We start from the raw sequence: 24824 nt of genomic DNA, 5'->3' as shown, positions 1-24824 counted from the left end.
CCCACGCTACGCCACTGAGTCCAACCCCCTGCAAAACACAGTCAGTGGCAGCCAAAGCAGCATGGCTCCATCAGTGCCGGATAGATGTATCAGGCAAGCCAAAATCCCTTATTTTGGCTGCTGGTCTCTTATTTTCGAGGCTGCTGGTCCTTTATTTTCAAATCTGTAAATTGACAGCTATGGCTCTGGTCCAGGGGGTCACGAAGAGGCGGAGACGACTAAACGACTAAACAACAACAACAGAACCTACTGGCATCCTGTCTCACGCCGAACATAACACAAATCAAACCAATCCGGGCGGGCGGGCGGAAGGGGATCAGGGGGTGGAGTTTCCAAGTCAGCCTTTTTCTCCCAGCGCTTATTCCCAGCGCCAGCTCCAAGCGGGAATTAACAGCAGCAGCAGCCGCCGCGTCCCGTCGAGTCCTCGCCGCGATGTCGCGTCTCGGCTCCGCGCCGCCTTGCCTCCTCCTGCTGGCCTTCTGCTGCTGCTGCTCCGCGTCCCTCGGCGAGCCCTCGCCCTCCGCCGGCTGCCCGCCGTGCGCCCCGTCCTCCGAGTGCCCGCCGCTGCCGGCCCGGGGCTGCCCGCTGGGCAAGGTCCGCGACGGCTGCGGCTGCTGCTGGCAGTGCGCGCGGGGCGAGGGCGAGGCGTGCGGCGCCGGGTCGGCCGGGCCAGCCGGGGGCTGGGGCCGCTGCGCCACCGGCCTGGAGTGCCGCCGTCGGCGCAAGGGCCAGCCGGGCGTGTGCGCCTGCAAGAGCCGCTACCCGGTGTGCGGCAGCGACGGGCTCACCTACCCCAGCGGCTGCCAGCTGCGGGCGGCCAGCTTGCGCGCCCAGAGCCGCGGCGGGCGCCCCGTCGAGCAGCGCAGCAAGGGGCCTTGCGAGCAAGGTAGGGGCGCCGCTGGCAACGGGAGCCTGGGACAGGATTTATGGGGGGCAGCCTTCATGTTAGGGGGCAGAACAGAGTTATTTGCAATGCAGTTGGTTACTTTTTATTATTATTTGCTCGATGGGGAGGGCAGCTGCCCCCTGCACCTCCAGCTACGCTCATGGCTTGGGAGGAAGCGGGTGGGGAAAAGTTTTGGGTGGATCCGACCGACGGACCGTTTCGTCCCGCATCCTAGCTCGCTCCGGCCATTCAGACCCCTGTAAAAAGCCCGCCAGCAGGACCTGTGATTCCCAGTAAATCAAGGGTGCCAACCCAAGTTGAATACAGTGGTACCTCGGGTTACATACGCTTCAGGTTACAGACTCCGCTAACCCAGAAATAGTACCTCGGGTTAAGAACTTTGCTTCAGGATGAGAACAGAAATCGAGCTCTGGCGGCACGGCAGCAGCAGGAGGCCCCATTAGCTAAAGTGGTGCTTCAGGTTAAGAACAGTTTCAAGTTAAGAACAGACCTCAAGAACGAATTAAGTATGTAACCAGAGGTACCACTGTAAAACATTGTGGGGCAGGTAAGCCCAGCCTCGCGTCATCATAAAATGCGCACACAAACCATTGGAATGCCATTTTCACTTACACACAGATGGGCTTCATCCCCCAGAGGCATGACCACAGTGGTACCTCGGGTTAAGAACTTAATTCGTTCTGAAGGTCCGTTCTTAACCCAAAGCTGTTCGTAACCTGAAGCACCACTTTAGCTAATGGGGCCTCTCGCTGCCACCGCACTGCCATCGCGTGATTTCTGTTCTCATCCTGAAGTAAAGTTCTTAACCCGAGGTACTATTTCTGGGTTAGTGGAGTCTGTAACCTGAAGCGTCTGTAAACCGAGGTACCACTGTACTTCAGTCAATGATATGGAACTAAACATGGGTCTGTGGGGAGGGGGCTCAGGGTTTGCACAGTAGACTCCCAGAACATGTAAATGGTAGGTGAGAGAACCTGTTGCTTAGTCTGCTTTCAAAATAAAATTTCAGGGCTTGGGTAATGCTGGATGACAATTTAAACTTTATTTATTGTTATTTTTTAATAACAATAAATTATTGTATCTGCAAATAAGCCCCATTGAGCTGGGTGGGTAAGAATAGGTGGCGCTGTGGGTTAAACCACAGAGCCTAGGACTTGCCGATCAGAAAGTCGGTGGTTTGAATCCCCGCGACGGGGTGAGCTCCCGTTGCTCAGTCCCTGCTCCTGCCAACCTAGCAGTTCAAAAGCACATCAAAGTGCAAGTAGATAAATAGGCACTGCTCTGGCAGGAAGGTAAACGGTGTTTCCGTGCACTGCTCTGGTTCGCCAGAAGCGGCTTAGTCATGCTGGCCACATGAGATGAGCGCTGCAACCCCAGAGTCGGTCACGACTGGACCTAACGGTCAGGGGTCCCTTCACCTTTACCTATTGTAATTATGACGGTGTATTGCACTTCCAGCAATGAACTTCGGGCAAATGGGAAGGAGAAATGACTTGCCCAGGGTCACCCACTGAGTTTCATGGCTTTGAATCAGGCTGTAATCCTATAAACATACCTGGGAATAAGTTCATTGTTACTTCTGCAGGGTCTGCCGTTGTGGGCTCCCCTTAAAAATAACCCGGTGACTGCCATTCAGCACTGGGGCCCAGCTGGTACTAGTTTATTTTCCCATGATGCCCCAGAGTGATGTGCTTATTATTATTATTATTGGAAATTCAAAGGGTGGCTTACCTGGTTGCTGATTCAGAAGGCAAAGGCAGACAGATCCTGGTGAAGAGAGATGCTATGTGTGTTGCTTTTGTACTCCTTGCCTCTACACCCTTTTATTTATGCTGTATACTGCAAGCTGGGACGCGGATGGCGCTGTGGGTAAAAGCCTCAGTGCCTAGCGCTTGCCGATCGAAAGGTCGGCGGTTCGAATCCCCACGGTGGGGTGCGCTCCCGTCCTTCGGTCCCAGCGCCTGCCAACCTAGCAGTTCGAAAGCACCCTCGGGGGCAAGTAGATAAATAGGGACCGCTTACTAGCGGGAAGGTAAACGGCGTTTCCATGTGCGGCTCTGGCTCGCCAGAGCAGCGATGTCACGCTGGCCACGTGACCCGGAAGTGTCTCTGGACAGCACTGGCCCCCGGCCTCTTGAGTGAGATGGGAGCACAACCCTAGAGTCTGTCAAGAGTGGCCCGTATGGGCAGGGGTACCTTTACCTTTACTGCAAGCATGTCCAACAAAGAGATCGTGATCTACCAGTAAATCACTGGACGTCTGTGGTAGATCACTGGTAGATCACTGGGTCCCCTCAAAGAAGCCCAACCACTTTGGCACCCCCACCCTAAAAAAAAACTTTGACCTGAACCCCTCAAAAGGATCACAGCCAGTTTTTAACTCTAGATTGCAGTCTCTTGGGAGTTGGCCCACCCCTGTTGTATAGGAGTGGCCCACCCCTCTTTCTGTTGCCAGGCCTGCCTTTAAGCCCTCCAGCCACCATTGCTTCTCCAGCCCTCAGAGCAGAGGTGGAAATCAGCGGCTACATTCAGATGCAAAGTGCAGGCGCCATACTCTGCCAAGCTGTTTTTCCCAGAACGCTGTCAGGGGGGAGAGCACTCGATTTGTTTGTTTTCGGACTGAGGCCTGTGTGGGAGCCTTGGAAAGGAGCCCTGCTCTTAGTTTCTCGGCGATGGGCTGCAGTTGCTTGGTTGTGCGAGGAAACTGCAGATCTCTTCCTTTATAAAGTAATGCGACGTCAGGTCTGCTTCTTTAAAGCAGAGTGTGGCCATAGATGGGAGGAAGTGGGGATAAATGGATCTGGGCAAAGGAGGCAGAGTGGGGTTTGTGGGGAGGCTCCAAGACCAACCTGGCTGTGGGGATGCATGCCTCAGTTACATCATGATTGGCTTATTGCCATGCGCTGTTCAGGGAGCTAAGTTTGCAGTCACCAGATGCTTCAATTGGTCCAGCATATTATACCCTCCAACATTTCTCCAATGATAATAGGACATCCTATTCAATATGATGATGATGATGATGATGATGTAGCTGGGGAAACCAGGGCAGGGTATAAATAATAAATAATAATAATAATAATAATAATAATAATAATAATAATAATAATAATTATTATTATTATTATTATATCCCTACTACTACTTATACCCCGCCCATCTGACTGGATTGTCCCAACCACTCTGGACAGCTTCCAACATATATAAAAACATAATAAAACATTAAACTTTTTTTAAAAAAAAAAAAAAACCTTCCATATGCAGGGCTCCCTTCAGATGTCTTCTTTTTTTTTAACGTTTTTATTAGCCATTTCAACATAACAACATATCAAAACATATCATATTCATTATTTTTCCCCTTCCCTGCTCAAACCCTCCCTCCCCCCGAGACTTCCTTCCGCTCCTCTCTCTGATTCTCAACCCATATTATTCTCTGCATGTTATAAAATTATACAAATCCTCACATCATATGTCTACCATGTTATGAATCAATAAATTTGTGTATGTTTATTCAAAACCTGCCAAGGAGTCCAATTCATTTTGTTGTCTTTTTTAATAATTTGTGAAAAGTTCCCATTCTTCTTTAAAGTCACAGTTGTCCTTGTCTCGCAGTTTGTATGTCAGTTTAGCCAGTTCTGCATAGTTCATCAATTTCTCTTGCCACTCTTCTTTTCCTCATTCTTCCATCCTTGTTCTATCAAGACTCTTGCCTCTGTTGTTGCATACATAAATAAATTCTTTGTTTTCCTTGGCAGGTCTTGCCCTACAATCCCTAACAAAAATGCTTCTGGTTTTTTAAGAAATGTCCTTTTAAACATTTTCTTCAATTCATTGTATATCATTTTCCCAATTGTTAAAAACTTCTCTACAGTCCCACCACATATGATACAGATGTCTTCTAAAGGTTGTATAGTTACTTATCTCCTTGGCTCGGGGGTCGCATAACTCCCACACCCTCCAACATTTCTCTAATGAAAATAGAGACATCCTAAGGAAAAGTAGGGACACGGGTGGCGCTGTGGGTAAAAGCCTCAGCGCCTAGGGCTTGCCGATCAAAAGGTCGGCGGTTCAAATCCCCGCGGCGGGGTGCGCTCCCGTTGTTCAGTCCCAGCGCCTGCCAACCTAGCAGTTCGAAAGCACTCCCGGGTGCAAGTAGATAAATAGGGACCGCTTACTAGCGGGAAGGTAAACGGCGTTTCCGTGTGCGGCTCCGGCTCGCCAGAGCAGCGATGCCATGCTGGCCACGTGACCCGGAAGTGTCTGCGGACAGCGCTGGCCCCCGGCCTCTTGAGTGAGATGGGCGCACAACCCTAGAGTCTGTCAAGACTGGCCTGTATGGGCAGGGGTACCTTTACCTTTACCTTTAAGGAAAAGTAAGACATTCTGGGATCAAATCAGGAGCTGGGACAGCTTCTGTAAATCTAGGGCTGTCCCTGGAAAATAGGGACACTTGGAGGGTCTGGCATGTGGCTGCCGGGAGGTTAGAAGGTGCACCCCCATCGGGCCGTATTATACCTAACCTGCATAGGTTCTGCACTGGTTGGCAGGTCACTTCCAGGCACGATTCAAACGACTGGCCCTTTTAAAGCCATGCCAGGGTTCTGGTCAATCTTCCATTCTAGTAGTAGGCGGAGCTAGATGGAAAAGTGGGTGGAGCATAGGATATTAAGTTTTACCTTTGTATAGTAGGCTAGTTTCTACACACTTGTACACCCTTCTCCATCCAGGCAAGGGAGAGTCATTATCAGAGCTGAAGAGCACATTCCAGACAGGCAAAAACAACTTGAGGGGTGTGTGGCTTGCAGAAAGTATCAAGGGCCAGATAGAGAGACCTGGAGGGCCTGATTGAGACCCCTGGAGGGTCATAAACTGCTCCTCTTTGATCCTGTCTGCTTCCTAAGAAAAGGGGAGGAAAGGCCTTTGCTGTCTCTCCCCACCAGTGGGTGGAGAGACGGCTGGTACCTACGAGAGACAGGGCTTTATCAGTGGCTGCACCAATATTGTAGAAGATAGTTTCGGGTGTCCCACTGTCTGATGGTCTTCTGCCTGTGAGCGAAGATGTTTTCATTCCAGCAGGCTTTTTTGCCTGGCCCGATAGTTGATGGATTTAAATCATCGCGTGGTGGTGGTGTTGCTGTTGTATTTATTACCTTATATACAGTGGTACCTCGGGTCCGTTCTTAACCTGAAACTGTTCTTAACCTGAAGCACCACTTTAGCTAATGGGGCCTCCTGCTGCTGCCGCCGCACCACCGGAGCACAATTTCTGTTCTTATCCTGAAGCAAAGTTCTTAACCTGAAGCACTATTTCTAGGTTAGCAGAGTGTGTAACCTGAAGCGTATGTTACCTGAGGTACCACTGTACTGCTTAATGCCAAAATAGGCCTCTAAGCAGTTTACAAAGTATAAAAAACAAATTGCACAAACCATTAAAATATAAATATCCATAATTAAAATATGCACTAAAAAGGTGCCATTAAAACAAGACAGTCACTTAAAAACAGGAGATTGTTTTACCTGTCTCTATTATATTTGGCATAATTGTTTGATTACCGTATTTTTCGTCCCATAGGACGCTCCGTCCCATAGGACGCACCTAGTTTTTTGGGGGGGAAATAAAGGAAAAACTCCCGCAGGGCTGCCTATGCTGCGGATGTGTTCCCGAAGCGCCAGGCGCTCTGCTTTCATCGCGCCCAGCGCTCCGGGAAGCAGGCTGCTATCCACAGCCTAGACAGCCCTGCGGATGTCTTCCTGAAGCCTGGAGAGCAAGAGGGGTCGGTGCGCACCGGCCCCTCTCGCTCTCCAAGCTTCAGCGAAAGCCTGCATTGGCCCATAGGACGCACACACATTTCCCCTTCATTTTTGGAGGGGGAAAAGTGCATCCTATAGGGCGAAAAATACGGTATGTTACTCTTAACCGTTGGAAGCCACCATGAGCAAGGCTTATGCATTAGAATGTATTGTTTAGAAATTATTCCATGACTAATTCTTGCAACATTTCCCCTGCTGAGTTGGAGATATACTGCCTTTGAACATGGATGTTTGATTCAGCTGTTGTGATTAATGGTCACGGACAGGCCCATTCACCATAATTTTATCTAATCCTTTTTCAAAGCCCTTTAAGCTTGTGGCCTTCGCCACATTGTGTGGCAGTAAATTCCCTGACTGAATTATGTCTTGTGTGAAAGAACGCTTCTTTTTGTCCATCCTTGAATTTCAGCTGTCCAGCTGTCCTAGTTTTAAAATGCCAAAATAGCTGATGTTCTTCCCATGACTTGGTGCTAACGAGGCTAACAGCAAAGGGAAAGCAGTTCTGCTAGCAAAACATTCATAATATCTGGAGGTTAAGCACTGCCAAATTTTCAGAATGGAAAGATAATAGAGCCAGCGGGAATACAAACCAGCCTGAATTACGGTAAATTATGCTCTTTCTCTAGGCAGAACCTGATCTGACACCTCTGGTTTATCTTCATATATATATATAGTCTTTTCTGTTTCCCCCTCCTGAGTTCACCTTGCCTGCCTTGCTGTTCCCAGGACTTGTTTGGGAGTTTTTGAAATGTCTGGTGTTCCATTTATCCAGATTAAGGAGGCAGATTATATACAAAAGTCACCATGTTCACTTATTTTAACAGTTGAGTTCTTTTTAAACTCCTTGGGCGAATATCATCAGCACCGAACCAATTTACTGGAACTGATTTACTGAAGGCTCGTCTCACATGTGGCCACTTGATCAGTTAGATCTGGGGATCCAGCACTTTTACAAGTGCTGTATACCATTAATTCCACACTTGCAAGAAATCGATATTTTTAGTGTGGCAGCACCTGATCTCCAGCACTCCCCCCTGATTAATATTAGGCAAGTACCTATGTTGTACTTACTGCTTTATACGCCTGCTAAAACCTTCTTTGTTTAGGCAACACTTACCCAAGCATGTAATTTCGTTTCATATGTTTGTTCTTAAAACTGTTGAATTTATCTATATTTTGATAAATGTCCACTGTTTTAAAGTCAGTTTTTATTCTTTCTAATATTTTACAGTATATTATGTAAGATCAGAAGGTCGGCGGTTTGAATCCCCATGACGGGGTGAGCTCCCGTTGTTCAGTCCCAGCTCCTGCCCACCTATCAGTTCAAAAGCACATCAAAGTGCAAGTAGATAAATAGGTACCGCTCCGGCGGGAAGGTAAACAGCACTTCTGTGCGCTGCTCTGGTTCATCAGAAGTGGCTTAGTCACACTGGCCACATGAGCTCTGGGCGCAGTACTGCGCCTAAGATTTCAGATTAAAACTGCAGCGTGGAAGGAAAGGAGGACCTTTTTCTGCCTCTCCACTTCGAGCTACTCTCTGAAGACTGGAGAAGAGATCCTCTGAAGAATATTAGGGGGGTGGGCAGGGGAAGGACTAGACCGTGTGAGAAATGAACATAATATTTTAGAGGCAGTTCATTCATTTTCGGCTTTGTGTTCTTGTTATTAAAAAAGCGCGCCTAGACATTCTGTTGTTTTGCCCATAACCTAGATTTAAGGTGCCATTTAGCTCCTATCTTTCATATCTCAGTTTCTAACACTGCTCACCAGCCAGTTGTGATGGGAGGTTCTGGGCAAAGTGACAGACTGCTTCATGCATAAAGGATGTACAGTGGTGCCCCGCAAGACGAATGCCTCGCAAGACGGAAAACCCGCTAGACGAAAGGGTTTTCCGTTTTGGAGGTGCTTCGCAAAATGAATTTGCTATGGGCTTGCTTCACAAGACGAAAATGTCTTGCGATTCCGGGGGGGGGGGGGTTCCGCTCCCCACCCCCTTTTTCTAAGGCACTAAGCTGCTAATAGCCTTTTAGCAGCTAATCTGCTAATCCCTTAAGCCTTTAATAGCCGCTAATAGCCGCTAAACCGCTAATAGCGCTAATCCGCTAATAGGCTTGCTTTGCAAGACAAAAAAAACGCTAGACGAAGAGACTCACGGAACGGATTCTTTTCGTCTTGCGAGGCACCACTGTATGAGCGTTTGATTGGGCACAGACAAGTCACCATTTCTTTAATAAAGAACTAGAAGTGCCTGTTCTGGTGTTTTTGACATCTTTCTTTGGTATCCCTGCATCAAACCACTCACTCAGGTCTGCCTTTGGTTCAGAGCAGAAGGGCACATCAACTCGCGATACAGAATCCAGCCATTCGTGTGAGATGTTATCGCAATAATTCTCAAACCATGTGTGAGTGATGTGCAGTTGCACGTTGGTTGGGGTTGCCGGCCAACCCATGCAATGTGTCCCCATGACGCATTGTTCTTCACTGTTCTAGCAGTTTATTCCCAAGCCTGTTCTGTTTTTGTTTTGTTTTTCTGTTTTAGGCAACTTTGGTTGATTATCCTTTTCCCCCACATTTGCCTAATACATAAAAAATAGTGTGCATGTGGATATTTCATCCTTGGAAGGATAGCATTTATCTCAATGACCATTTATTCTGATCTCTGCAGTGGAAAGAACAATCTACAGTTCATGGCAGGTTAGACATTTGTGTGCAGTGAAAGCCCAGAGGGTCAGGCAAAGGTCACCTTTCAAGGGTCCGGTTAAAAAGATATTTTGGAACTTCTGTCGCTGTGCATATTTTCCACAGGAAGTGTGGCAAATGGGACTGCACAGGCCCTCTTTTTGTGAGAGATTACTTGCTTGCTTTATAAGTTGCTTGTCAGGCTATGAATTTGGAAAAAAGCAACTTTCATACTGGGAATATGTCACTGAGCTCTCAGAAACTAGTCCTTGAGGAAGATGCTTTTACCAGGAATGGCCGCATGTTAAAGAATGTTTAGTCCAGGTTTGAGGAACTTGTGACTCGCTAGACTGGTTGATTCCCCGTGGGCAGTTGTTGTCCTTTAACAGAGGGCATTATCATAATCCACATTCTGCTTGAGGCAAGCTGTTTCTGAAGCTGGAAGGTGAATATTTTCACGCTGGCTTAAAGTGAACCCACCCTTGCATAATATCCTTGTTATTTCCATTGGGGAGATTTTATTCTTTACCCTGCTGTCATGACAATGGAACTGTGCCAGTTTTTATGGTTAATAAGTCTGGGAATGTACCAGGCTTGCCCTCCTTAGGGCATGACTTCTTCTCCCTCTCTTGTCTTTGAAGATGGCCATTGGGGGGGCTTTCAGTATCCTCGTCCCGGTGAACCACTGTTTTTCTGGAAAATGAAATTTAAGCTTTTCCAGTTGCAGCTAATTGAAATTAAAAGACTTGCTGGTTGTTTTGCTGTGCTCAGTCTCATTTGTGGCCCGGGAACATTCAGATCAAAGTAATGTAGGGAGGCAGGACCACACAGGCTAGAGATGTCCTGTAAGGCTTGGAGGAGAGGGCTCAGAGCAGGGGTCAGCAACCTTTCTCAGCTGTGGGCTGGTCCATCGTCCCTCAGACCATGTGGTGGCAGTGGCGTAGCGTGGGTTGTCAGCACCCGGGGCAAGGCAAGTAATTTGCACCCCGTAACCCGTGGATTTGCGCCCCCTAACCCTAACCCCCAGATGTTCCGCCCCTGCACCCCCCACGCTACGCCACTGTGTGGTGGGCCAAACTATATTTGGGGGGGGGGAATGAATTCTTATGCCCCGCAAATAACCCGGAGATGCATTTTAAATAAAAGCACATATTCTACTCATGTAAAAACACCGGGCAGGCCCCACAAATAACTCAGAGATGCATTTTAAATAAAAGGGCGCATTCTACTCATGTAAAAACACGCTGATTCCTGAACCATCCGCGGGCTGGACTGAGAAGGCGATTGGGCCGCATCCGGCCCCCGGGCCTTAGGTTGCCTACCCCTGGGCTCAGAGGAAGCAAAATACGTAGGTTGTAAGCAGAGAAGTTGCACATTTTATCCCCTGATATCAGTCTTGTACTGTTGTTTGAACATGGAGATTTGTTATTTGTTAGGGCCTGTTGAAGAAACCCCAGTACAGTGCTGGCAGCAGAACATTTTGATTGTCTGGGGCTTATAAGATCAGGTGCTTGAGATTTTTCTAGGTATGTGTCAAGGGACCTTACGAAAGACTGTTTCCCTTGGTAATCCGAACTCCTGGGCCAGCTTCCTAGTGACTACGAGAGACTTCTTGGAGTTTTTGGAATACCTGCTTTTGTAGGGTGAGAATGTGGGACGCAAGTAAGCACATATAGTCAGTGCTAACTGACCCAAGAAGAATCTGCAGAGCACTCAGAAATAGCGAACTCCTAGCCAGAAACGTCCAAGCAACTTCTAGCTACCTCCCAAATAGCGGCTAGGAATGTTAATGTGAAGAGCTGCACCTATTTTCTTTTCTGAGGCGATAAAAATGCAATGACTTTGAGGGAAGCATAGTTAAACATTTTAACTACACAGCTGTTTCTAGATGCGGCTTTTATAGCAGTGGTTGGACCACTGAGCTGCAGTGTATACTTTTACCAAAGAAGTCTGCATCACGGCACCTCTCTGTTTACTTTCCCCCCCATACACATCTATAAACATAACATATACTAATAGCGAACGCAAGTGATCAAGTGTTTATCAATTTGGAAGACATACTGGGCCACCCAAAAACAAGATAGTGCTTTATGCGCCCCTTGGGACTTGATTAAGGATGCAGAAACCACTGCTTCGTTTTTGGGTGGCCCTGTTTTCACTTCTTAAACTGATAGGCAGGAAAATCTAAAAATCCAAAACAATGGCCTGGACCTGGGAGCTTCTAGGATATCAGGAATGGGGTAGGGCAGCGGCAAAGCATATGCCCACACTGCCCAGGGCAGGTGTGCTCCTGAGGGGGGTGTGGTGTGGAGGGTGCCCTCCCAGGCACAGGATAGCCACTTGGGTGCCCGGAGTGGCGCACATGCCCTGCAGCCGGGGACAGAGCGAGCCGCCCATGGCAGACATTCGGTGTGCCACCCGCCCACGACTCCCCCAAGCAGTCAAAAGAAAGGGGGAAGGGGGGAATTGAAATACTTTATTGTCATTTGTACAACTTCTATACAGTGAGATTACATGAGCATCCCCCACTCAGCAATCTTAGTCTTAATTCCCCTCGTTTACTGATGCACACCCACCAAACCCGAAAGTCAGTTGCCCTGTTGTTATCTTTTCATTTAGCAGCCTAACAGCCCAGGGATAGAAGCTGTTCTTTACCCTGTTGGTGCGACTAATCCTGCTTCTATATCTTCTGCCCGAGGGCAGGAGATCAAGAAAGTGCCGGCCAGGGTGTGAATCAGGGTGTGAATTTTCCTCACTCTCCTGAGGCAACGTTCTTCCACTATTTCATCCAGTGGATGAAATAATATCTTGTGCTGTATTCACCACCCTCTGTAGGCACTTCCTGTCAGTTGATGTGAATGCCACCAGCGACGACTCGGGGTAGGCTTGGGGGTCGTGGGCGGGCGGTGTGCTGAATGTCACCCCCCTCTGTGAGGGCACCCAGGGCGGTCCACCCCCACTGCCCCCCTTACTACGCCCCTGGGGTAGGGTGGGGCTCTGGAGGTGGGAGGGAAGAAATGGAAATTGGCCTTAGGAATCTTATGAGAGAAGGAGAAAAATGTATCTCTTATCTACAGTGGTACCTTGGGTTACAGACCCTTCAGGTTACAGACTTCGCTAACCCAGAAATAGTACCTCGGGTTAAGAACTTTACCTCGGGATGAGAACAGAAATCGCGCGGTGGCACCGGGAGGCCCCATTAGCTAAAGTGGTTCTTCAGGTTAAGAACAGTTTCAGGTTAAGAACGGACGTCCAGAATGAATTAAGTTCTTAACCCGAGGTACCACTGTACTTTCATCATGCCATGCATATTTTTTTAAACTTCTATCACCTCACCTCTAATTCACCTTTTCTCTAAACTATAAAATCCCAAACACTGCTATTTTTCTTCATAGGGGAGACACTGCATCTTGGTTGCCCTTTTCTGGTCGTTCCCCCCCCCCCCCCCCAAAAAAAAACTCCATCTACTTCTTCCCTAACTTCTCACATGAAACTCTGTTGTGTTAGCCTAATGATGGAGGGGTGGAGAAAAGATATAACCTTTGAGAAGCCCCCCCCCCCCATGTTTCACAATGCTGCGAATGTCTGGTCACTCAGGGCAACAGGGCTTCAGTTCCAGTAATCCTCTAAACATGGGCTTTAATTCCGAATAAACATGTGCTTTAATTCCAAATATTTTCTGGAAAGCCTGCATGCGACCTTTGCTGAACCAAGTCCTTTGGAACACTGCCCGTTACACAGGCTTCTTGTGGGAGTTATGAGTTTTTCTTTTACTCATTTAATGCATTTTTGTTGAGACGAAACATCCGGCAGAGTATTTTTTTTAAAAAGGTATACGAGGAAGAACTCCTGTCAAGTCTCTGTAAATCCAGCTGACATTGTTTTCAGACAAACTACTTTATAATCAGTTGCAGATGAAGAGATTTCTCCCCCAGGGAAACGCCTAACGTAAGAAGGGCGTTTTTGATTGCCTCGACCTCCCAGGTGCCATAACACAACTTGACAGCAACGAGGCCCTGCATATTAATCCTGCTGCTTGTTATCCGTGGCTCACATGATAGCTCTGCGTGCTGCAGTAGGCGGCCGTGATTCTGGAATGAAAACTATGAAGAGTTCCCACGGATTGGATCGCTTGTAGAATAAGCAAGCTGGGAACAGTCTCTCTGACTTCAGCCATCAGAGGTGCTCGATCAAATGCATCTGACCACTCCTTCTGGAAATCTACAGCGAAGGACTCCCAGGAAGAAGTTCCTAGAACTAAATAAGAAGGTTTGCAGCACCTGCTAGTGATTCCTAGCAACGTCCACCAGGCCGGAGCCAGAGTTGAAAAGGCCCTGTCTCTGGTTGAAGCCAATCTAACTTCCTTAGGGCCCAGGACAACTAGGGTGTTGCTATTTATGGACCTTGAGGCTCTCCGTGGGGCATACCGGGAGAGGCGGTCCCATAGGTACGCGGGTCCTAATTGAGATAACCTACTAAAAGACAGACTATAGCTCTCCTGGAAGGTGCAATCCAGATGAGGAAACATTGACGTGAGATGCCCACTTGTCAGACACAGGCAGCCAGGCTTACAAGCCAGATGTCAGAGGAGCCAATGAGTTTCTGTCTGCGTTTCTTGTGTCCTGCAAGGGAGCGGTCCGTGTCTGTAGAACAGTGCAGCCTTTCAAAAGTTGTGACACTGCGCACAACAGGATGCAAGTGCGCCTCTGACATCCGGCAGTGTATGAAACTCTTCCATAGAAACACAAACTATAATTGGCATTTCCTGCCCCATGGAGATGACAATATTGCTTTTTCATGCATGGGATGATGGGCCCACACGTCATGGTGTTTTGCATTGTTAAAAAGCAATCCTAACAAAGTATGCAGTCTTCATTACATACTGTTCATTTTGGCCAGGGCTGGATTTAGGTTTGATGAGGCCCCCATTACTGAAGGTAATGGGGCTCTAAAAGTCTGGAACAGATTAATCCATTTTGTGTTACTTTCTATGGGAAAGCGCACCTCGGTTTTGGAACGCTTTGGTTTTGGAACAGACAAAGTTTGAGAACCAGGGTACCACTGTATATAGAAATGAGCAAACCTGTGATATTTTAGGGAGCAGGCTAGCAGGCGGGGCCCATTACTTACATCATAGGAGCCTACACAACACAAAACACTGTTGCTGTATGTAGCTTTTATTTTGTTTTTTATCATATTTTGGAAATGTACATTCAGGTTTTTCCCCTTGAAATTTTTTGGGGGGCCCCAGAAGAGTGGGGCACTAAGGTATAGCTTGTTTATCTTATACATAAATCCAGCACTGATTTTTGCAGCCATTCATATGTTGCCATCTCCAAAGTCTGTATATTTAATTGCAATTCTGTAGAAAGGAATACTAATCTATACACCCCATGTTGCCCAAGGCAGTGCAGGAAATGACTGGGGGTTCCCCTCTATTAATTATTTTACAAATAATATAGAAAATACATAAACATAAGCAGACTTTTCTCAGGCTCAAACTTTTAGCTCACAAGATCTTCACTGGCTTACCTGTTTGTGTCTTGGCTCATGCTAAGATTAGCCTTCATAGCTGCAGGCCCAGTTTAGCAGACTATCACACTGATATTTGTCCATCATCGTCATCAGCATTATCAGCAGCAAAAAAAATTAGGTCCAAGCATGTGTTGCATGAGGGACGCGGGTGGCGCTGTGGGTTAAACCACAGAGCCTAGGACTTGCTGATCAGAAGGTTGGCGGTTCAAATCCCCGCGACGGAGCGAGCTCCCGTTGCTCAGTCCCAGCTCCTGCTCACTTAGCAGTTTGAAAGCACGTCAAAGTGCAAGTAGATAAATAGGGACTGCTTTATAGCGGGAAGGTAAACAGCGTTTCCGTGTGCTGCGCTGGTGCTGGCTCGCCAGATGCAGCTTGTCACGCTGGCCACGTGACCCAGAAGTGTCTTCGGACAGCGCCGGCTCCCGGCCTCTTGAGCGAGATGAGCGCGCAACCCTAGAGTTGGTCACGACTGGCCCGTACGGGCAGGGGTACCATTACCTTTACCTATGTGTTGCATGAGGATCAATGGCTGAATTGTTGATTACAGGATGGTTAGAAAGAGCACAAGAAATTGGGGTGAAAGGAGGGAGAGAAGGTTCAGTGTTCATTGTGCAAAAGCCACTTATTTCCACAGTAGAATCCTGAGAATTTCTATGTTTCCCAGACTTTTGATTGCACATTTGTATTTCCCAGAGGGTCCCTTCAGGTCTAAATTCCTTTCTGCCATGGGAAGGCTGTCCAGTGGATTGTGGGCTTTCCTTGTGATCATACAAGGCAACAGATAAATGTCTTGTTACCAAAGTTGGGTGCCTCCCCCTCTCTCTGCCGAGCGGGGGCAAGAGCCATGGGGTTCTAGGCACTCAGCCAGGGTCTGTGTTCCTTTGGATAATCGAGACACAGTGGAGACCGTTGTAGTTTTAAGAAATATGGTATATTCTCCTATTGACACCCTCAGTCTGCATGGAGGGAGTCCAGATCTTACAGCATGGTCATCTCAAGCAGGGCTTGTTCCTCCACAGCAATGCAGCACTGGAGTCCAAGGCATCTCTCCCAGTCAGCCTTCAGCCAGCCTGCCCAAGATGGATACCAGTCCTTCTTCTTCTTAGCAACCCTTGCTCAAAACTCTCTTTTCCTGTCACCTCACACCCAGTTACCCTGGCAGCCTTCCCAATCTCCAGTTTCTGTTCACACCTGAGGAGAAGAGGGGAATTCAATTCTCTTGCATTACCAGTGGCCCTGTATTGTTTCTTAATATTTAAATATTAAATTTTAATATTTAATGCTGTACTGTTTTTAACACTTGATTGGGAGCCGCCCAGAGTGGCTGGGGAAACTCAGCCAGATGGGCAGGGTATAAATAATAAATTATTATTATTATTATTATTATTATTATTATTATTATTATTGGCACTAGCTTGGCCAGGTCGTGTGTTGTTTTTTGCATAGGCTAGCCCAGGAACTCCTCTGCAGCTTGTATCTCTCCCTTCACGTTTCAAATCATCAATATTCTACCATTTATTAATTCCTAGGGTTTAGGACAGGCATGGCCAAACTTGGCCCTCCAGCTGTTCTGGGACTACAATTCCCATCATCCTTGACCATTGGTCCTGTTAGCTAGGGATGATGGGAGTTGTAGTTCCAAAAACAGCTAGAGGGCCAAGTTTGGCCATGCCTGGTTTAGGAGGTCTGCACACACACACACACCGCAAATGTATAACAATATCTTTCACTCAGCTGTTCAGCCCTGGGCTGTCTTGACATCGTGGTTTTTGGATGCCTTGGATTGGCAGCGCTTCCTCGCGAAGATTGCTGTAGCTGACTTGAGTCCGAAGGTCTGTCTCTTCCCATGGCACTTACGGCCCCCCAGGGACCAACTTCCTCTCCAACGCTGAAGCAGATCCGAGGGAAATAGAACAAAGGGTCACAACCCAGCCAATTCTGCCTAGCCAAAGAAAGAAGCTCGCGATTCTAGCCTGCGACCTAAAACCCAGCAGGGCCTTTCGTGCTAAATAAAACTTTAATAAAGCTTCCACCACCATCCCTTTGCTTCTCCTAGGACTCAGTTAGATTTTTCACTCGAAATCCATGGGCAATGTTCATCCATTAGGAGTAACACCGTAGTTTAGGAGGGGGAAATAATCTCCCTTACCCCAGGGGGAGACCTTAAAAGCTAAGTAATTGTTTTTTAGGGAGATATTGCCATTTATTTTTTTTATTGATTTTCCAAAATTTATAAACAAACTAACATAAATCCTAACTGTACATAATCGAATCTTAGTAACATTGTTAAGTGACTTCCTCAAATCCCCCTGGCTGAGTTTCAATGTATATCATTGTAACCGTTTTCGAAAACAGATTTTTCATAAAATTAACTTAATCACTTAACATCTCTCTTTCTTTTCATTTTAACTTTAAACATATTATTCTATAACATCACATATTTAAATCCTAAGCCTATCTGGTATTTGCAAGTATTTCTATTTAAATTGTCTTAGCATATTTAGCTAAAGAGTCTTTGAATTTCATATAATTTATATTTATTTATTTATTTATTTATTTGGGGGGAAGGAAAAGCAACTTCTATGTCTTGTTGACATTTCTGGAAGCCACCGGAGGGCCATTCCCTTGTACAAAGAGTGATCGTGCAGAGGCAGACTGTACTGCCGATTACATCAGTGACGCAGCGGTGCTCACAAACAGGAAACAGCTGCCCCTCTTTGCTTTCCCATCTCTGCTGCTTGGATGAGGTTGACCCTTGAAACTGGACAAGCAATAGTTCCTTCAAGAAGCTGGATACTGTCCGGCCAACCCATGGCAATTAAGCCACCTGAGAGAGGGTTGGACTAGGTCAGCCTTTCTCATCCTTGGGTCCCCAGATGTTGTTGAACTACAACTCCCATCACCCCTAGCTAGCAAGGCCAATGCTCAGGGATGATGGGAGTTGTAGTCCAACAACATCTGGGGACCCACAGGTAGAGAACCGCTGGACTAGATGAGCCTCTTGGTCCCTTCCAGCTCTGCTGTTCTATGACGGTGGTGCTCCTCTTAATTTTGGACTATGCAAAGGACCTCCTCCTCTACCTTCTCCCTCCCCTGTTTGCCTATATGTGTCTGCCTTATTTTTATTGCAAGCCCCTCCAGATATCCTTTCTCTTGTGCCTTCTGGGCTCCTGGTGGTTCTTTTCTGATCCCACATTCAATAATGTTTACATTTGCAAAGGTTTTGGGGTTGTCCTACTGCGTCATTTCCAATCAGTGCATGGCCTGCCGCTCCCTGCTGAAATCCTATAGCTTTTTAAAAATTATTATTAAAGATCTTCTTGATTTACAGAAGTATGTGTAATGTCTCTCGTATTTTTTCCATGTAACATTTTTACAAATCTGTTTCATTTGTTGAGACATTAGGGGGAGAAAAAAAAGGGGTGGAGGGGGGGAAGATGGGTGGGGGTCAGGGGGGTCGGGTGGCGGTGTTTCTATTATGCTTAATGTATGCAGGGTTTGGTGTCAGCGTTGCTTGTGTTGTTCACTTGTGTTCCTTTGGTGGTGAGAGAGGTTGGGGTTGGCCTATGGTGTGGTTGTTTGTTTGTAATTGGCTGTGGTGATCTTTGTTTTCGTGTGTGAGTGGGGTGGGGGGGAGCTTCCTGCAGCCAATCAGAAGCTGCTCTTTGCTTTCCAACCTTTTGGAAGCTGAATGGACTTCTGGAACGGATTCCGTTCAACTTCCAAGGTATGGCTGTACTTCATCCTATTAATTCCTGCCTGCGTTGCCTGACTTTCTGACTTCCTCTTGTTTCAAGGACCATCCATTGTGACACCCCCAAAAGACATCTGGAATGTGACCGGGGCCCAGATTTTCCTGAGCTGTGAGGTCATTGGCGTCCCAACCCCAGTGCTTACTTGGAACAAGGTCAGTGACGTTTGATGTTAATTTTGGAAATGATCCGCTGAAATAGAATCATAGAGTTGGAAGAGACCACAAGGGCCATAGAGTCCAACCCCCTGCCAAGCAGGAAACGCCATCAGAGCACTCCTGACATATGGTTGTCAAGCCTCTGCTTAAAGACCTCCAAAGAAGGAGACTCCACCACACTCCTTGGCAGCAAATTCCACTGTCGAACAGCTCTTACTGTCAGGAAGTTCTTCCTAATGTTTAGGTGGAATCTTCTTTCTTGTAGTTTGGATCCATTGCTCCGTGTCCGCTTCTCTGGAGCAGCAGAAAACAACCTTTCTCCCTCCTCTATGTGACATCCTTTTATATATTTGAACATGGCTATCATATCACCCCTTAACCTCCTTTTCTCCAGGCTAAACATGCCCAGCTCCCTTAGCCGTTCCTCATAAGGCATCGTTTCCAGGCCTTTGACCATTTTGGTTGCCCTCCTCTGGACACATTCCAGTTTGTCAGTGTCCTTCTTGAACTGTGGTGCCCAGAACTGGACACAGTACTCCAGGTGAGGTCCGACCAGAGCAGAATACAGTGGCACTATTACTTCCCTTGATCTAGATACTATACTCCTATTGATGCAGCCCAGAATTGCATTGGCTTTTTTAGCTGCCGCGTCACACTGTTGGCTCATGTCAAGTTTGTGGTCAACCAAGACTCCCAGATCCTTTTCACATGTACTGCTCTCAAGCCAGGTGTCACCCATCTTGTATTTTCAAGCCAGGTGTCACCCATCTTGTATTTATCAATGCAGTGCTTCAGCAGAGCACTGCCAAGTTCTCCCAAGATCTGCAGAAGAGCACCACCAATATGTCCTGCCCCCAGCTCCCATTGATTCATTCCATTGGGTGCCGTTGCATGGAAAGCCCTGGTGGATTGTGTCCTCTGCAAGAGCACTTTGTGTGCTAACCTTGACAGGTAATTTTGACACGTGGAGGGATACAGGAGGAGGACAGGGGAATTTAGACAATTGGAAAGGTGTTGTTTTGAGCAATTAACCACTGAGGAAGGTGACCATCAAGGCATTCCAGATGCATAAACAGAAGGGATTAGGACGGAACATGACAAAACAAGAATGAGGCTTGGAGGAGGAGAAATCCAAATGTGTTGCCAAGTCAAACACTCCCTCGGAGCTCTGCAAGCATAATTGAGATTACTGAAAGGGGAGCGCTTTTTTTATTTGTACTTTGCTATAATGAAAACTGATAAAAAATATTTGAGGGGGAGGTTTTTTAACAACAGTTACTTGCAAAAACAAAGCTACCGACTCTGTGACCAAAAGAGATTGTGCAGTTTGTGGATAAGTAGAAAAGATCCCCCCGTGCCTTGCTTTCCAGCACCTTTTCTGGGTTTCGTTCCTGTTTCTCCTCCTAAAACCAGCTCTGTTGCACTTTACCATATTAGGGCCTCTGTAGGGCACAAGTATTAAGGAATGCCTCCTTCTGAGCTCAAGCATATTCTGAGCGCTTTGGAAACACGGAGATACGTTGCAAGTGCTCTCGCGATCTTCCGCCCATGCTGCGGTCTGCAGCCATGCGGGTGATAGAGAGGAAGACAGGAGAGCTCAAACTAGATAACAAAAGCGTTCTTGGTTTCTTTGAGGTGGCTAAGAGTCTGCATGTTGTATTTGGAGGCTCTCGGTTCCCAATTCCTATCCAACCTCCCAGGTTTCTGAGATATCTTTAGGCATGATTAGGGATTCTGTCCCTTTGGGATGGGGCAGCAGCAGTAGCCCTTGAAGAACCAGGTTTACGCCCTGGGGTCCAGCTGTGCTTCTGAATGCTCAGGTCATCTCCATGGCCAGGAGTGCTTTTGCCTGGTAGCTGCACCCCGTTCATCATGGCTGCTAGCCACGGGTGGGAATCAACTACCGTATTTTTCGATCTATAAGACGCACCAGACCACAAGACGCACCTAGTTTTTGGAGGAGGAAAACAAGAAAAAAAATATTCTGAATCTCAGAAGCCAGAACAGCAAGAGGGATCGCTGCTCAGTGAAAGCAGCGATCCCTCTTGCTGTTCTGGCTTCTGGGATAGCTGCGCAGCCTGCATTCGCTCCATAAGACGCACACACATTTCCCCTTACTTTTTAGGAGGGAAAAATTGAGCTTATAGAGCAAAAAATATGGTAACTGGTCCTGCCAGCAGAAGCCCCTCACAAGATCTTCCACTTGCACAATGAGCCTCCCTGCCGAAATTGGGGGTCAAGAGCACCCCTGGAACAGCGCACAGAGGAGGAGAGGGAGGGATTTTTCCATTTGGCAAGGCAATATGCATGGCCTGGCAGAGCAGTGGCCTTAATTGCAATGCTGAATTCTTCCCATAGAATTATATTTTCTCCAAATGCGTAAAACTTCCAACTACCTTAAACTCTGGGAAATTAAGGTATTGGGACAATCCAGAGGCAATTGGAGCGGGGGAACTTTAACACTAAGACTTTCCCCTCATCTGCCAGATAATAAAAGGCCAATATGGCGTCCAAAGAATGGAGCTTCTTCCAGGAGATCGTGACAACTTAGCCATCCAGACTCGTGGTGGTCCTGAGAAACATGAAGTGACTGGTTGGGTATTGGTAAGTTCCTGTTCTCATTTCAGTTGAAATAATCAGAGCGGGTTGTATCCCTCGTTAGTCCCCCACTTACATTACTAGGCATGACGAACTTAGGTCCATTAATTTTAAGGGAGTCTCCCTGTGATTATTACTAGCATTTTGACAGAGTGGCAGCGTCTTTCAGGGAAGAAAGAGGCAGTTCAGACTGAGGGCTGGGGCAGATCGTGGCACCTTGGGGCTGTGTCTAGTGAGTGGGTGGGTTTTTTGTGCCTTTCTAGGCCTGCTAAAAGTCCATGTGACCATGGAACATTCTTCTCCTTGCTTGTAGCACAGGGGTTGCTAATCTGGGGCCATCCAACAGTTATTGTACTCCGGTCATCAAAAGAGACAGGGGAGTTGTAGTCCAGCAACAAATAGGAAGCCACAGGTTCGCCACCCCCAGATACAGTGGTACCTTGGTTGTCGAACAGCTTGGCTCCTGAACAAATTGGCTTCCAAATGCTGCAAACCCGGAAGTAAGTATTCCGGTTTGTGAATGTTTCTTGGAAGCCGAACTTCTGACACGGCTTCCGATTTGAGTGCTGGAAGCTCCTGTAGCCAATCTGAAGCCGTGCCTTGGTTTTCAAATGGTTCCGGGAGTTGAAAGGACTCCCAGAATGGATTAAGTTTGACAGCCAAAGTACCACTGTATAACAAACCTCTGACTTTTGAACGTACAAGGGGCAGGTTCCCACTGCTCCGCCTTTGTCTCTGGCCCTCACCTACCACAAGCGAGCAGAGCTCTCTGGCTGAAAAAAGTTCTGAACATCTGGTATACAGCATGAATGTGAACCTTGGAAGATACATTTTCTAGTTATCTCCCACTTAGACTATAGCAATGCGCTCTATGTGGGGCTACCTTTGAAGGCGACTCGGAAATTGCAACTAATCCAGAATGTGGCAGCTAGACCTGTGACTGGGAGCGGCCGCAGGCGCCATATAACACCGGTTCTAAAAGATCTACATTTGCTCCCAGTACATTTCCAAGAACAATTCAAAGTCTTGGTTTTGACCTTTAAAGCCCTAAACGGCTTTGGCTCAGTATACCTGAAGAAGCGTCTCCACCTTCATTGTTCAGCCTGTACACCGAGGTCTTCCTCCGGGGGTTTTCTGACAGTTCCCTCACTGCAAGAAGGGAGGTTACAGGGAACCAGGCAAAGGGCCTTCTCGGTAGTGGCACCCGCCCTGTGGAACGCCCTCCCATCAGATGTCAAGGAAATAAAGAACACAAAACTTTTAGAAGACGCCTGAAGGCAGTCCTCTTCAGGGAGGTTTTTAGTGTGTGATGTTGTGCTGTGTTTTTACTGTTTTGTGTTTTTTTTGTTGGGAGCGGTCCAGAGTGGCTGGGGCAACCCAGTCAGAGGGGAATAATAATAATAATAATAATAATAATAATAATAATAATAATAATAATAATAATAAATTTTTTGAGTGGAGTTTGGCCTCTGACATCTTGCTCAACTTCATTCAAATGGAGAAACCACTTGAGTTTTTTACGATTGAACGGCATAAAATTTGTTAAATAAAATGAATAAAGTGTAAGTGTGTGAGAGATATTTCAGATGAGGCCTAACTGGGTGTATTTCCCTTCCAAGGTGGGTCTGACAACTTTTAGGTTAGGAGCAGGGTGTTCCTTTGTATGGTGGCACTATTGGAATTTACTTCACTGAGAGACCCATTGAGCCAGCTCTGCTAGGGGCTTTCAGAAGGTAGAACTTGCCATTTATTTGGGATGCCTGCTGTTCCAAGTAAATAATTTGCTGCCGATTACAGATTCAATGTGCATTATATATTGTGATTGCATTAAAAGCCTGGAGAGCAGAAAGCTGGGCCACAAGTTATGGCTTGGATCCAAAGAACAAGAGGCACGCATCCACTGAGACTCTTTCGCCCCCTTCCATGCTTTCTTGCCAAAGCTGTGTGAGAGTCTGGATGATGCGGAACAGTACGCTTGGTGGGGTGGGTGGGACAATCACCCCTGCACAAGGAGAAATACCCAGCATGCCCCCATGGGGAACTTTTGGATCCAGACCATAAAAAATAAATTTGAGAACACACGTTTTCCATCTAGAGGTGAACATCCTTCAGAACTGTTTCCAGGGTCTTGCTAGACATCTTTTCAAGAAATATGAGAGACAAATGCAGATCCCCTCATTTAAAAACATTCCCATGCCCACACTTACTCGTTATTTACTTGGTTAAGTGTGTGTGTGTGCGTGCGAGGTTCATATCCAAATGCTTTCCATTAATTGCAACAAAAACTGAAGTTGTTCCAATTGTTCATCTGGAAAATTGTCTTGCAATGGACTTGGGGCTCAGATTAACCAAGTATCCAGGATGCAGCCAGTTATCATGGTTCTGTTTCAACAGATATCCCCTTTGAGCAAGGATGATGCTGGAGAATACGAGTGCCATGCACTGAACTCCAAAGGAGAGGCAACAGCTTCTTCAAGAATTACTGTGGTTAATTCTTTAGATGAAATACCCACAAAAAAAGGTATGGAGTTTTTTTGTGTGAGAGCGCGCGCACTTTACTGCATTGGGGCCAATATGAAAAGTCAACATGTGACTGGATATAAAAAAATGTGAGCCTGTTGACTTTAGTAGCACATCGTGTACAGTCATGTTTTAACATTTCCTACAAGAATTCAGAAAATCTGACTCGAGTTTCAATGGGTGTTCTTAAATGTCAAGACAACTGAAAATAAGGTGGTTTTTTTAACTGACACAATGCAAAGTCATCAAGAAGGTGAAACAGGCTCCCACTCATGTCTGGAGCTGTTTCTTTTCTTTCCTGGCCAGCTTAGCAAAGCAAGAGGGTGGATTCATAGTTTCCGCTTGCCTTGGTGATTATAGTCCTGCAGGACATTGTAAAAGGAGCTGGCAGGAGCCTAGAATGGAGGCGCATGCTTGAGCATTGGCTATCACAACATTCAGCATTGCTTGCAAATGGGTCCCAGGTCAGGACAAGAAATCATGCTTTTGTATATGCAGCCTAAAGACCCTGTTTATCTATTATTGGGGAGCTTTTGCAGATATTTCTTAAAGCAATATGTTTTGGGTTGTTGTTGTTGTTTTTTTCTTAAAGGGAATTCACAGAGCTTCTCAGTTCTCTCACATGCATTTCAAAGAAAACATAACCCTCCTGCATTTATTTATTTATTTGCAGGAGATAGTGCTGAACTGTGAGATCTGAAGATTCTATATTGCACATGAAGAAGTAGAGGCTATCTCATCAATGCCAGGTTTATGTTAATCTCCCGGAAAACTGCTGTGTTTATTTCCCTTTCATGCCACCTCTACAGTTATTCATCCCTTGTATAATTTTTGCTAAAGTATCAGTAAAGTATTTTACAACAGATA

The 24824-nt window shown here is 46.8% G+C and overlaps 1 protein-coding gene across 1 annotated transcript; it reads left to right on the top strand.

The window, feature by feature from the left end:
- The first annotated feature begins 360 nt into the window (after positions 1-360).
- IGFBP7 (insulin like growth factor binding protein 7) lies at positions 361-24822 on the top strand. The gene is made up of 5 exons (XM_083420648.1): positions 361-886; positions 18727-18836; positions 21327-21443; positions 23832-23958; positions 24631-24822. Exons 1-5 carry the CDS (start codon positions 433-435, stop codon positions 24648-24650), a joined length of 828 nt encoding a protein of 275 aa, XP_083276774.1. The 5' UTR covers positions 361-432; the 3' UTR covers positions 24651-24822.
- Positions 24823-24824: the final 2 nt, after the last annotated feature.

This window comes from Podarcis tiliguerta (genome assembly GCF_965153285.1).
Source record: "Podarcis tiliguerta genome assembly, chromosome: 17".
Taxonomy (NCBI): Eukaryota; Metazoa; Chordata; class Lepidosauria; order Squamata; family Lacertidae; genus Podarcis; species Podarcis tiliguerta.
The sequence above is the reverse complement of the archived record's forward strand: the minus strand, read 5'-3'. Positions and strand labels throughout refer to the sequence as shown.